We start from the raw sequence: 14549 nt of genomic DNA, 5'->3' as shown, positions 1-14549 counted from the left end.
TGGTTCTAAAAGCAGCACATCAGTGCAGCTGGTTTCAAAGAGTTCTCAGAAACAATAGTTAAAAGATCCTTAAATTAATTTAGAAAAAATATAGTAATTTACTGATGTGGAAAATAAGAAATGTACTCTTACTCTTAATCTTACTTTTACTTAAAATAAATGTAAAAGCATTTACTTTTGGATACTGAAGTACCTTTAAAAGCAAGTACTTTTCTACTCTTACTCGAGTAATATTTTGACTGAGCTACTTTTACTTGTAACGGAGTAAATTTTGACAAGTAGTATTTGTACTCTTACTCAAGTACTGGAGTCGAGTACTCTGTCCACCTCTGATTGTATGTTATAAGTGTATGCCATCTATACAGTAACTATAACATCAGCTAGGTGGGAAGTATCTGCAGAAGTTCCAGCCCACTGACGGAGCTGTTAAATGGCAAAACTGTATGTGCACCACTATTAAAGATCCCCTTAATCACATCATATATAAATATATATAAATATAAATATAAATATAAATATAAATACATCTCCAAATTTAACCGTAAATGGAAAAGTACTCTGATTCAGTTCGTTCAACTTCTTCTTGTGAGTTAAAACCAGTTAGAGTGCACTAAAGTTCAGTCTGTCTGTAACTTATTATCCAACTAACTTGTTGTTTTTTTCTGTTGTTGTCTTTTTTCCCCCGTTGACTCTCATTTTATTGCAATATTTGTTCATTTTGTAAATTGAAAGCAATGGCATATTCCTCGCTGCTCTCCAGAGAGCGCGTCTGGATCAGAGCCAGACTTCTCCGGGCTCACTGGAAGGTAATTAAGTGGCAGCAGACTGGGACCTGCTGTTTCAGGCATTCATATGAAATCATAATGGTAGGGTTGTTTTCTTGACATGGGGGAAAAAAAAGAAAAAAAGGCACATGATGCAAACATTGAGATGGATAAAACTACTATGAATTATGGGTAAAATGAACCAGCGATGTTTCATGTCCTTAGGACTGTGACAAGTAAAGAGGTCTGGTCACTCATTGCATGTGGTTCAGAGGCCAAAAAATATATTAAAGACAGGATTTAAACATATAATCCATCGTGCTGAAGTGAAAATGCCTCTTAAAGTAAAATATTACGGAATGGTTCTCATTGAGAAAATTCAGCGAGGATGATAGCAGCCTGTGAAACAGAATCAGCATAAAGTTTATTGTGGCGTAAATTATTAAAACATCGATTTTAATACACATTAACCAGTTAAGACATTTATATCCAAAGGAGAATAACTGGGTTTGTCAAATTTACCATCATGTCTTCTGCACTAATGCTCATGCAAATATTTTTCCAAGTGACGTGGAATTTGTCTCAGGGTGAATTGACCCCAGAATGTCAGTCAAAAGACACTTGTCAGGTTTCATTACCCGTAGTTCTGGAGCCAAATCGTCATCAGTGGTGGCTTACAGCGGTGGATAACCTCGAGAGGACTCATTACTGTCCACTCATCAACCTTGGCGTGCCCAGTCCAAGTCACTGTTGCTTGGATATTATTGGAAGAAGAGGCCTTGGTGCCATTTGAAGAATAGAGATGGGGCTTTCAAGCTAGTGGACCTTAACCTGCCTTCACGTAGGGTTAACAAAATGTCCTAAAACATGATCTCAAAGTTGCGTAGAAAAGCCAGTCTGCTGCGTTCATGGAAATTGCCTCTTGATTAGAGAGGTCTTCCAGTGAAAACTGCTTGAGAGTGGAATGCTTTTATTTTGAAAATATGAGCACCTGAGATGAAATTATCTCTAGCTGTGATGCCCAAAGACTCTCAAATATTTGTTTTAAACTAGCCACAATATTATGATATGCTGGTTGACCATGTTTTCCAAAGCCACCTGTCCCAGTACAGGGGACGTCCTTGAGATAACATTTTTACTGCAATCTTAATTACCAGGAGTTAGTAAACTGTTCAGGCTCTTCCCTCTCGGTGGACAAAGACTCTCAAAGATATAAAAAAAGATATAATAATAATAAAAAGATAATATAAATAATAATAATAATAATAATAATAATAATAATAATAATAATAATAATAATTATTATAATAATAATAATAATACGGAGCCCCTCTGATGACATTTGAAAAAAATAAAATAATGCGTGGCCACGCATTAATAACTCGTGGCCACGTGTTAATATCTTGTGGCCACGAGATAATCAATGCGTGGCCACGAGATAATTAACTCGTGGCCACGAGTTATTAATGCGTGGCCATGCATTATTTTATTTTTTTCAAATGTCACCAGAGGGACTCCGTATAATAATAATAATAATAATAATAATAATAATAATAATAATAATAATAATAATAATAATAATAATAATAATAATAATAATAATAAAATAGAAATAATAATAATAATGATGATGATGATGACAATAATAATAATAATAATAATAATAATAATAATAATAATATTAATAATAATAATAATTAGAAATAATAATAATAATAATACGGATGATAATAATAATAATAATAATAATAATAATAATAATAATAATAATAATAATAATAATAATAATAATAATAATATATCAGAGACAGATTTTATAACAGTTTACGTGACACATCGTGAGACATTATGTGATCATCACTCCCCTCATCATTTTGGAGACAGATCCAGACTATGACAGTAGCAGTTGTGCGGCAGCAGAGGCGCTGTGTGATCTGGTGCAGCAGAGTTTGTGCAGGAGCTGATCACATGTCACCGCTGTGACGAGAGAGAGGGGCAGAGGAGGAAGTGAAACACCAAACCCAGCCAAAACACCGAGAAGGACACCCAAAGTTTAAGCATGCAGCATAAACCATCTCTGTTGCAGGAAAATAACCGCAGTCTCGACGTGCGTTTTCTCGATCCGAACTGCGCCTGAGTTGGTTTTATTGGAGCATGTTTCACAAAAACTACCCGTGTAAAGCATTTTGCAGCAGATTGATGATCACCATTCTCCAGCTCAATAAACGACTTATAACAATGTCAGTACGGAAGTGCTTAGAGGAGAGGAACCCGAAGCGGCTGAGCAACGAGCTGCGGACCGGCGGGGGCACAGCCGCGCTCCGTGACGCGGAGCCGGAGACCTGCGGGGCGCACCGGGTCACGGAGGAGGAGATGGCCATCCACGTGGCCCACAGGCGGGCGTGCGAGGTAACACAGCTCTGCACCTCAATCTGATCACCTCAATCTGATCACCTCAATCTGATCACCTCTGCACCTCAATCTGATCACCTCTGCACCTCAATCTGATCACCTCTGCACCTCATTCTGATCACCTCAATCTGATCACCTCTGCACCTCATTCTGACCACCTCTGCACCTCAATCTGATCATTCTCACCTCAGATCTGATCACCTCTGCACCTCAATCTGATCACCTCAATCTGATCATTCTCACCTCAGATCTGATCACCTCTGCACCTCAATCTGATCACCTCTGCACCTCATTCTGATCACCTCAATCTGATCATTCTCACCTCAGATCTGATCACCTCTGCACCTCATTCTGATCACCTCTGCACCTCATTCTGATCACCTCAATCTGATCATTCTCACCTCAATCTGATCACCTCTGAACCTCAATCCGATCACCTCTGCACCTCAATCTGATCATTTTCACGTCACATCTCCACGACTGTGCAGCACTTACTGTACCGGCAAATCACAGTGATTCCCTCCATATCACCTGTAACCTTGTTGTTTCCTGTTGATATTCTGTGATAAGGAATTGGCCAAGTTAAAGGCAGCATTTGAGTACCGTCATGTGCTTATTTTATGGCTTCAAATTACTATGATTGCCAAGAACACCATTGTTACAATCAAAGTAGACTATGTGATATATTAAGGATGATCAAGACAATGCTTTACATATGTATGTATATACATGCACACATATATATACATGCACATGCACACATATTTATATATACATGTGTATATATATATGTGTGCATCTATATATATATATATGTATATGTATATATGTATGTATTTACATACATACATATATACATACATATATGTATATATATATGTATATGTATATATGTATATATGTATGTATATATGTATATATATGTATACATATATGTATGTACATACATACATATATGTATATATGTATGTTATGAACAACCAATAAAAAACCTACACAAATCAAATCCCTGACTCCACGAAATGAACAAAATGCATGTAAAAAAAACAAAAACCGTTGATCCAATATTGGTTGTATTAAAGCTTTATTTATATTTGTTTTAAACTAGCCACAATATTATGATATGCTGGTTGACCATGTTTTCCAAAGCCACCTGTCCCCGGGGACGTCCTTGAGATAAAATTTTACTGCAATCTTAATTACCAGGAGTTAGTAAACTGTTCAGGCTCTTCCCTCTTGGTGGACAACGTGCTTTTCTTCCCACTCCGTTAATGTGCCCGACATCCTGAATCCCACTGAATCCTCCCTCAGAGTTGTTCTGTGCCAGATTTACACCTTTTTGCTCCGAGTCGTGTCGCCGGAGCGGCTCCGAAGCAGCTCTTGTTGTTTGGTGAGCTGCGGTGTCTTGCTGAGCGAAGCCACTGCTGTTGGTGAGCGTTGCCATGAGGGGATGTGCCTAGTCAGCAACAACATTTAGGTGGGTGGTTTGAATCAAAGAAACCTTCTCATTAGTGCCAGAACGCCACGTTTTCCTGCTGAACACAGAGAGAGAGGCACCGAGATGATCAACATCACTTCCACTGTCTCTGGTTTCCCTAATATAGATCCCTTTCTACATCATTTAAATGGGATTTCATGCACTGGTTTTACAGTATGTGATGCAAAATCCTCTAAAAATAAAGATTTATGATTCCTGTTTTTACAGAATTGTTCCATTTAACCATTTTTATGCATTGCATGTGTTTTAAAGAATTTACAGCATATGTTTAGAAAAACAGCATAAAGATTTAACTTTTTGTGATAGCTTTACAGATAATTCTCACCCAGTTCATGTCATGGAGTTACGATAATTGTTTCTGTCACATCCATCATATTCACTAACTCTTACTCGCTCCTCCATCAAACAGAGCCAGTGAGCTCCGTGCCGATGACAGTGGTGAAAAGGTGTCGTTCACATGCCTCCGGGCCTCTCTGTTGTAAACATTGTGCTTCAGAGTCACGCTGAAGTTGAGGCAAGTTGGCCGCGACCTGAGGAGAGCGGTAGGGCCTGGGTGGGAAAAAGCACAATACAGAGGGGGCCCGGCACTGCCAGCTCGGCCGCGTGGCCCTGTAATGCCATGTGAAATGACAGGCCGTGTCGCCAAAAAGGCCTGGGGCCCATTTCCTTTCGTGGGCTGTCAAAGCTCACCAACTAGAGCGCTTTCAGTTTGAAACAGACTGAGAGGTGACGTTTCCTAACTTTCTGTGGCAGAGGAGTTGAATGTTTTTCACCTACAGAAGGTGTTTGCGTGTTTGGCCCTGCAAGACGAACGACGGATCCAAATAAAATGAACATTGTCTCAATTCTTTTGTGTTTTAAATTCGTTTGCAGGGCTCACACTCGATAAACCGATGCAAGACCAAGCTGCACACAAAAAGGAGAGACCACATTAATTAGCAACATCATGAGAATTATACTATCTTACATCTGTTTCTATGTGAAGAGGTCACCGACTCCCTCTTTACCTTGCCCCCATGCAAGCTGTCTCGTGTATATGTTCACGCCGAGTATCTGTATTTTCAAGATGCTGACGTACTGTATACCTTTGAATGAGTAGATGTACTGTATATGGTTATGCATGCCGGGGGTCACACACCAGCATGCGTGTTTGTTTGTCATCCTAATTAAATAGTAATATCTTTGTTATGTTCAGGCAAAGCAGCAGATGTATCGCGACCCCTCCACCGGGTATAAGGTGTTTACAGAGTATGCCCACCTTCAGAGAGGGAGATGCTGTGGCAGCGCGTGCAGACATGTGAGCTCCTTTGTCTTCCTCTTCACCAGCTTGTGTCGTCCTCCATGTCTCTTGTTTTTCCAGTGCACACTTTTTTTCTCTCTCTTTAATCTCAGTGTTTTTGTGCTCTGTTCTGTTTCTCCTCCATACCTGCTAGTTGTGATCATTTGAATTCCTAATGATTGTTAACCTCGGATGTAAACTGCATTTCCTACGTATGTTTTAATGAAAAGCTTGCCTTTATTTATTTATTTATTTTACCTTATGTCAAACAAGTCGCAGCGTTTTGATCGACTCAACGTCGACTGCCCACGGCGTTAAAAAGAATACATTAATTTGATTATGAACAATAACGCAAAATTTTGAGTGAAAAGTATGACGGAGCTGCCAACGCTTTGAACTTCCAGCTTGTTCTGTTTTATATGCAGTTAAGTCCAGTGATGTTTAGAGACTGAACAGTTTTATTATTTTAGCTGTTTACCCAAACATATTCAATTATTTAAAGACCATAATCTTAAAGGAGACATATCAGTTTGTGTCAATAAAATCACTTTCTCGTGCTTGTGAGCATTTATTTTGTAGTCTGAGTTCTCTACAAAACTGAAAAATGGAAAGTGTTTTTCAGTGAGCAGTTTAGATTTGCACGGTAATGTTACATCACAGAATCAGTTCAAATTTCCCAGCATTCCCATCTTTATCTCCAACTCTGATCGATCCAGCCTCAACTCTAAATCATGTTGCTGTACCGCGAATGGTTGGTTAAAGCTCCTGCTCTTGCGTTTTGCTTTACTATTAAAGACAGATCCTCATCTGCACTTGTGTTGTTCAGCTAATTGTTGTTGGTATTTCTTTTTATTTCTGTGTGCAAATCTGAGTGTATCAGTAGACTTATGCTGGAAAATGCCATTACAAAACAAAACAAGACGATTTTTTTAAATGTTAACCCCTGAAACTTGAATAAAATACAAAATAATGAACCAACAGCAAAGCCTGGCTCCACTAACTTCACACAGTTGGTGATGAAGGAGCTATCATGTGATTTTGACTTGGGGGTCGCCTCACTTCAGCATTCCTATTTGTAATTATCTGCAATCCAATTCTTCAAAAGGTCACCTTATGCCCTTTCATTAAAAATTGACAGAATTAACTTTGGTTTTAATGAAATATCCACAATATCTGTTGGTTAAATAAGCACATTGATGCAGCAAAACAGCTCCCTTCTCAACCACGTCTTTTCAGCTCTGCGTGTGGTATAACTGGTGTATGCTGGTGGAGTTAGCAGTTTAACCAACCATAACACCCGGTTCTGCAGTGTGCTTCTTTTGAAGTTGTCGGTACAGTTTTATGCTTTCGGAGTTGCAGAAAGGTCAGCGAACTTCTACACTGACCAGGATCTCTGATGTCACAGTACCTTTCAGAGGTACTTCCTTTCCCTTTGACATCCCTGTCCTAGTCAGTGCCTCTTGATGAGACTGTCCAAACGTGGGTCAGCACCAGCTATCTGTGGCCGTACAGCGGACGAGGGAAATTGAAGTATTTAGAATTTATTTGACTGTTCAAGTATTTTAACAGAGGTGTCAAAAGTATTCACATTCATTACTCAGGTAGAAGTATAGATACTAGAGTTTAAAAATACTCCTGTAGAAGTTGAAGTATCAACTCAAGTTTTTTACTCAAGTAAAAGTATAAAAGTACGGGTTTCAAAACTACTTAAAGTGTAAAAGTAAAAGTAATGTAAGGGGGAAAAAGCCATTAAGGACAAAAGCCCTTGAAAATGAATGCATCTTAGTATAATGCAAATATATTAAAGAACCATATATGTGTACTATTGAGCATTAGCATGTGTTTCTGAGAGCAGAAGATTTTTTTTTTTTTTTTTTTTATTTATTTTTGTTTGCACTTACAAACATACAAGCATCGAAAAAAGAACAGAAAAAAAAACAAAGATAAAATGTGCAGAAGATATGATGACTAGTTGCCTATAAGTATTGTAATGGTGAAAAAAGTCAAACTTCAGAGGCATGTTATCATTTATCCTAACCTTTATTGGAATGTACATCCAAGTTTAGTTGCAGGAATCTGAGGGAACGGATGTAAGAACAAAACTGGACAAGAACATCTGAAACAACCACAACCAAATTCACTCTATCCGGATGGAGCAATTTAACTGGATAGTTTTTTTTTTAAGGCCAAAATGAAATAGAGTAACGAGGCTATTTTTAAAATGTAAGGAGTAAAAAGTACAGATAATTGCGTGAAAATGTAAGGAGTAAAAGTACAAAGTCGTCTGAAAAATAATTACTCCAGTGAAGTATAGATAGCCAAAATTTCGACTTAAGTAAGGTAACAAAGTATTTGTACTTCTGTATTTTAATTTACTGGGATTGTAGTAGTGTGAACTGGCGGTACTGTATGGTCTTCCATATGATAAAATGTGGTTTAATTGTAATAAGCATCCAAATGTACACTTGCGTGGGCACGCAAAGTTGTACTGCAGATCTTAAAATAAGTGCATGTCACTAAGGAGAGGATGGGAGAGTAGTTGAGTGCCTGACTACCACTAAAACTACTAAAACCGGCTGCTATGAGCAAATTCATGCTTGAAAAGGGACATGATGTAGCATTTTAACCAAAGCATATCACATTTGATTAAGATTAATTTATAAGTTGTATATGGTTGTTGAGAATAAGGCGTCTCCTTTAAAGTGCACATTATCAGCCTTAAATCGAGGGTCTTCACCACGCCCGCCGATAGGGGGGGACAAACGGGTCTGTTGTCCCGGGCCCAGGGTAGGGGGGGGGCCCAGAACTGGAAAAATAAAAATAAAAAAAATATTTTTATTTTTTATTTTCATTAAATTATGGAATTATTTTTCAAAATGTTTCAAAATATGCTTATTTGTGGAAAAAAAATATGTAGTATTTGAGTTACATAGAAGCTTGTTATTTGTTTTCTTCCCAATCTTCCTTGTGGTCAAGAACCCCCAACACAAAAATGGTTTGGCCGCTGATCAAAATTTGATGTTATCATTTAATTCAACCATTAGAATGGTCAAAATGTCCGGTCAGCACAAGTCCGGTGCTCAGAAAAGAAGAGAAAAGAGAAGAAGAGAAGAAGAAAATAGAGGCCTCATAGATTCTCTACACAAATATTTTAAAAAGGTGGTGACGGTGAAGCTGGAATTAATAAAGTCAGCGTAGAGCAAGGTAAGAAACAGCAGAGCCAACGTTTACCAACCTTGTAACTTAACCTAACTGGCTAGCTCCAATGTTAACGTCCATTAGCTTGTATAAAAACCTGAAGAGCAGAGGGAGAGGAGAGGAAGAGGAGAAGGAGAGATCCGGGTGCAGGGGGGCCCATCTTAGATCATTTTGTCCGGGGCCCCGGCAAGACTGTCAGCTGGCCTGGTCTTCACATCCAAATTGGTGAATAGGAATTGCTGCTCTGGGATGAGCGCTAAAATGAAAAGTGGTTGGATATTTAACTCAAAAGTTGCTTTAATGAAAGATGTGGCTTTTACTCTATATTACTTAATTGATTAAGAAGATTAATAACTCTGGAGCTGATTCCAAGTGTGGGATTTGCAGTCTGAAGCTGTTTATCTCAATGCACAAGTGGTTAAGTTCTCAGTGCAACGGAAACAGGACATCCCTGTGGGCTGCAAAAACCAAAACAAATCCTGATAGTGATAGGATTAATAACATGTGAAATGACAGATTTGTGCTCCCACCACCAGTCGTGTGTTGTCCCCTCCAGAGAGCTGCAGTCTTCGTCTTCGTGACTCTCGTCTAGTCCTTCCTCTTCATCCTCACACGTTCTTTTCCAGTCATGCTCCACAGAATTCATTTAGTCTGTGATGGCTTGCCATGTTTCCTTTTTTGTGTGCTTGTATTTCTAAACATTGAAAAAAAGATTGGCATTATTTTAGTCGATTTTTCTCAACAACTATAGTGATTTTGCTTGGTGTAAATTACAACTTATTATCTATATTTTCAGGATATTTTGCCAGTAGGATGACTTACCACTAGTTCAAGGGGCTTAAATAGTACAGAGGTACAAGGAGCAGGTGTTTCCTCGCACATTTCCCAGCTGCTTAAACTCACCTAATTTCTTGTAGGAGCCACTGGGAGATAAAAGGAGTTTTAAAAAATGATGAAAAGGGCTAAGTTTGTATCTTCCCTTTATGTTTATGTGTATGCATTAAAGGGCCTGGGAAGAAGATTCGATGAACTCAATAGTCTTTGCTAAAAAAAAACATGAAAACACAACAGATGGATCTTTCAAGCACTAGTGAAAAAAGCTGCTAAATGGGTTTCAGCACCGGTCCGTACGGAGAGCTCCCGGTGTGATGAGCTGATGAGAGACTGGACAGGTCATAAAAAAATGTTAATAGCATTAAACCCTTGATGCTTGATGTTTCATATTTATTACATACATGCAGTACTCGAGTTGTAAAAAAAAAAAATCAGGGGGGATGGTGGATTTTATCATATGGGGACAGATAATTTGTGCTGATTACAAATAATATAATATATTATAAATAATAGCACTGACCAAAACACCTGCAGAAATTAAGTTAAATGCAGCCTTCTTTAAGCTTTAAATATCCACTGGGCTTACATCAAATACATCAAAACACAAAAATAAAAAACAGTTTTCTGAACTTATCAATATGACTCTGTCCTTCACAGGATAAGTAAAATGGAGTAGTAGATTTTCACTTGAAATAAGTAGAAAAATCTGCCAGTGGAACAAGATTTTTTTTTGCTTGTAATGAGAAGATAAATGTTGTCCCACTGGCAGATTTTTCTACTTATTTCAAGTGAAAATTTACTTGAAACAGGTGTAAATTGTCAAATAAGTTATTTTTCTGGTGTTATTTTTCTGGTGATGACTCTAAATGTTGAAATAGCAGTAAAACCACATTCATTGATGAAATTACATAAGGGATGGAGAGGGAGGATGGCAGTTTTACAGGGGGGGATTATTTGGACCGTTTTTATTTCAGGGGGGATGCCATCTCCCCTTATCCCCCCTCAACTCCAGTACTGCATACACGTCTGACACCTCCGAACCGCCCCCAGAATCAAAACAACAATAATAAAAAACATGTATACGGTTAAAAAAGATTCTAAAAAAAATAGATACAAGAAGTAGGAAGATAAATATACTTCCTAATGTCGAGGTACAAATAATAGGAATTGGAAAACTAGTGTGTTTTTAATTTCATACACTCTAAATTAAAAAAATATATAATTTTCCTGTGTATTATTTCATATATCGGACATCAAAGGGTTAATAAAACAAAATTATTTCAGTAACATTACTATTGACAGTAAATTCATTTTTTAAGTAAATAAACCCCTCTCTTGACTCTTGGCTGTTATTCTCAATATCAATATTGTTATTGTGTTTGTTGTGTAATTGTAATATGAGTGACTTAAAAATCATCCGTCAAGACCGTCATATTTACACAAAACTTTACAAGGTTTCAAAGTTTCAGCGAATTTCCTGCTGTTGAAGTCAGATCACTGCATTTGTAGTAATTGTCGTTTGAACTGGTGGCTCAAACCTGCGTAGCAGTTTACGGAAAACAGTCGTACTTCAGATGTCCGTTAGTTTAACTATGTCGAGTCAATGTCAGTCATCGTACGGGAAAATTGAATATCTTGTGATTGTGGACTGTTTGTTTGTATAAAAATAAGACATTTGAGGATGTATTCTTGGGCTTTGGGGAACAGTGATCAACATTTTTCACAATTTATCACCATTTTATAGACCAAAATCCAAATAGATTGTTTATTTTTATTAACTTTTGTATCAGTAGCAGCTAAATATCAGCAGCAAAGTTGATTAAAATCTTTTATTCATATTCAAGGTCGGACTTATCTTTTTAAGTTGAGTAACTGACTCTGAGCCTAACCCTATCTTTCCATTTGGAATAAAATCAAAGTCTGATTTTTCAGTCAAACTGAGGGGTGATGATGCCGGACCCACAGAGTTTATATTGTTAGATTTAGTCATACTGCAGCATCTCAACCCGTCCAAAAACCTTCTTATCTTCTCCTGCATTTCACTTGCTCGTCATCCTGGTCTGCTTTCTACGACGGAGTATTAGGGCCAAACTAAGACTAAGACAAAAAAAATTGGAAATTACGAGAATAAAGTCATAATATAATGAGAATAAAGTCGTAAAATTACAAAAATAAAGTCACAATGTTGCGAGAATAAAGTCGTAATAGAATAAAGTCGTAATATTATAAGAATAAAGTCGTCATATTACGAGAATAAAATCGTAACTTTACGAAAATAAAGTCGTAACATTACGAGAATAAAGTCGTAACATTACGAGAATAAAGTCGTAACATTACGAGAATAAAGTCATAATATTACGAGAATAAAGTCGTAACATTACGAGAATAAAGTCGTAACATTACGAGAATAAAGTCGTAATTTATGAGAATAAAGTCGTAATATTACAAGAATACAAAAATAATTTATGAGAACTCTAACAGGAAGAGCAGTCTTCTCCCTGTGTTAAAATGTTAAATATTGAGTATCTTGTGAAGTTATATTTATATATTTATAATATATTTAATATTACGACTTTATTCTCATAATATTACAACTTTATTCTCAAAATATTACGACTTTATTCTCGTAATATTACGACTTTATTCTTGCAACATTATGACTTTATTCTTGTAATTTTACGACTTTATTCTCATATTATTATGACTTTATTTTCTTAATTTCAATTTTTTTTTCTTAGTTTGTCCCTAATACTCCGTCGTAGCTTTCAACCTCCATTACATCCTGTTTGTCGTTTTTTTTAAACATATTTCAGTATAAGTAGAGCTGCTCCACATGTACTCATTCAACATCTTTTTTATTTTCTTCTTCTGTCTTCCAGTGTCCACATGGCCAAGTCAACGTGAAGGACCCTGCCATGAAGAAGCGGTTTAATTCTCTATTTTATGTGTAGGCCTAACAAAGGTAAACCGCAAGACATAGTTGAAATGGAGCCCAAATACACTTTGTGTGCCTTCTGCCTGTCATTATTTTGACTACTTTAGAGTCATTTTTTTCCAGCTGTGTAATAAATGATGAAATATGGGTAGTGTCTGTGCAATACCTACTGTTATGAATCACAGCTATTCTTAGGATGGTTTTTATTGTCAGGATACAGGGATTCGGGATAAAGGATTTGTTCACTAGACCCTCATGTGAAATAGTCTTTTATCACATTTTTGTTGTGTTACATTTTCCACATATTTTACTCAAATGTCCACCGAAAACGCCTCGAGCTTCATTTTTCATGTCTCTTCAAGAGTATTTAATATTTTGTAGCGTTCTGCTCTTCAGATGCATTTACAAGGGTTGTGGGAGTATGGAGATGAAAACTAAGAGAGCATTTCAAATCTTCGCCCTCCAGATAAAGGGCATATAAGCAAAAGCAACTGCAGATAGTCAGATGGAGTCTTGTGCTCTTTCGCTTTGCATGTCTTGTTATTTTCTCTCCCAAATGTACGACTGCATGAATATTAGCATCATTTGCACTCCACAAGTGCTTAACTGAACTGTCTACCTTTGTCTGATACAGTGTGTTGTTAAAAATAGGAAGGGGCCAAGGGGTCAGCCCTCGCACTTGGCTGAGCTGCTTTTACACCACTTGATCGAATCAGGCTGTTAGCAAACATGCCATGGACATCAACAGCAGCCCTCCCCACCGGACTCGCAGCTCAGCCTCCTGGCAACACTCGGCTACAGCGCGGATCCCCGCGGCGGCTCTCCCGAGCCGCAGCCTTAATGAACTCCTGGGCCTTTCTTATCCCAGGACTGCAGTAGATCAGCTCATGCTCACCAGCCTGCTTAGACGCACACATGCGTAGTCCGTCGGAGCGCCTTGTGGCTCCTAATAGGCCAATATAGAAGAAAGGTTGCGCTTAACGCCGCACTTTGTAGCCCAGAGAAACGCTGCCTGGTAAGGTCAAGTGCTCCAACAGCTACCTGTGCGTGCAGGACACGTTAAGGGAAGATGTGCCGCTTGATTTGTGAGTGCATGTGGGAAGGCATGCGAGATGCCTCCAGGGCAGGCGCTCTCTCTCTCTGAAGCAGCCACACACACTCGCTCAGTTCTCCGCCTGATTGGGCAAACGGGGTCTCCGTGAGAGGATGTGTCTGCTCGCCAAATCCTGTCGCAGCCACCTACAGTACTGGCGTGGCCACAATTTCCCTCGGCAGGTGGGTCCCAAAGGCAAGTGCTTAGCGATCGGAGCAGAGCCCTGTGAGCGGCTACAAGGAGATGGGTGATCCCAACAGTGCTGGGGAGGACAGGTTCTGGGGACGCCTCGTCAGGCGGGATGAGAGGCGAGTTTATTTGCTGTTATTCTAAACCGAGGCAGCGGAGCGTGCGGCAGCGACGTTCCTACAGCGGGATGGTGAAGGTGTCACACTCATCAAGTACCTGGGCCCCGCTCGCTGGCTGCGGCTCCGCGGGTTTTGCCTAGGGACTTGTCTGTCACATTAAAGTAGATGCGTTGCCATTCAGGGCCTCGGCAGTGCCGCAGTCTGACCATGAAATAGGCCAACTTTCAT

General features: G+C 38.6%; 1 protein-coding gene across 1 annotated transcript; it reads left to right on the top strand.

Moving 5' to 3' along the window:
• The first annotated feature begins 2753 nt into the window (after positions 1–2753).
• On the top strand, positions 2754–13067 carry c13h1orf53 (chromosome 13 C1orf53 homolog). Its single transcript, XM_061738817.1, has 3 exons — positions 2754–3173; positions 5870–5971; positions 12865–13067. Exons 1-3 carry the CDS (start codon positions 2919–2921, stop codon positions 12934–12936), a joined length of 429 nt encoding a protein of 142 aa, XP_061594801.1. The 5' UTR covers positions 2754–2918; the 3' UTR covers positions 12937–13067.
• The last annotated feature ends 1482 nt before the right edge of the window (positions 13068–14549 follow it).

Source organism: Cololabis saira, chromosome 13 (assembly GCF_033807715.1).
Source record: "Cololabis saira isolate AMF1-May2022 chromosome 13, fColSai1.1, whole genome shotgun sequence".
In the NCBI taxonomy this organism is placed as follows: domain Eukaryota; kingdom Metazoa; phylum Chordata; class Actinopteri; order Beloniformes; family Belonidae; genus Cololabis; species Cololabis saira.
Note: the sequence above shows the minus strand (reverse complement) of the source record. Positions and strands in the feature narration are given on the sequence as shown.

What these genes read in the sequence shown, in the direction of transcription:
- c13h1orf53 (XM_061738817.1), top strand. Translation starts at nt 2,919, where the DNA reads ATGTTTCACAAAAACTACCCGTGTAAAGCATTTTGCAGCAGATTGATG. An exon ending in CCCACAGGCGGGCGTGCGAG is followed by an intron (nt 3,174 to 5,869) that starts GTAACACAGCTC and finishes TGTTATGTTCAG; the next exon opens with GCAAAGCAGCAGATGTATCG. An exon ending in GTGGCAGCGCGTGCAGACAT is followed by an intron (nt 5,972 to 12,864) that starts GTGAGCTCCTTT and finishes TCTGTCTTCCAG; the next exon opens with TGTCCACATGGCCAAGTCAA.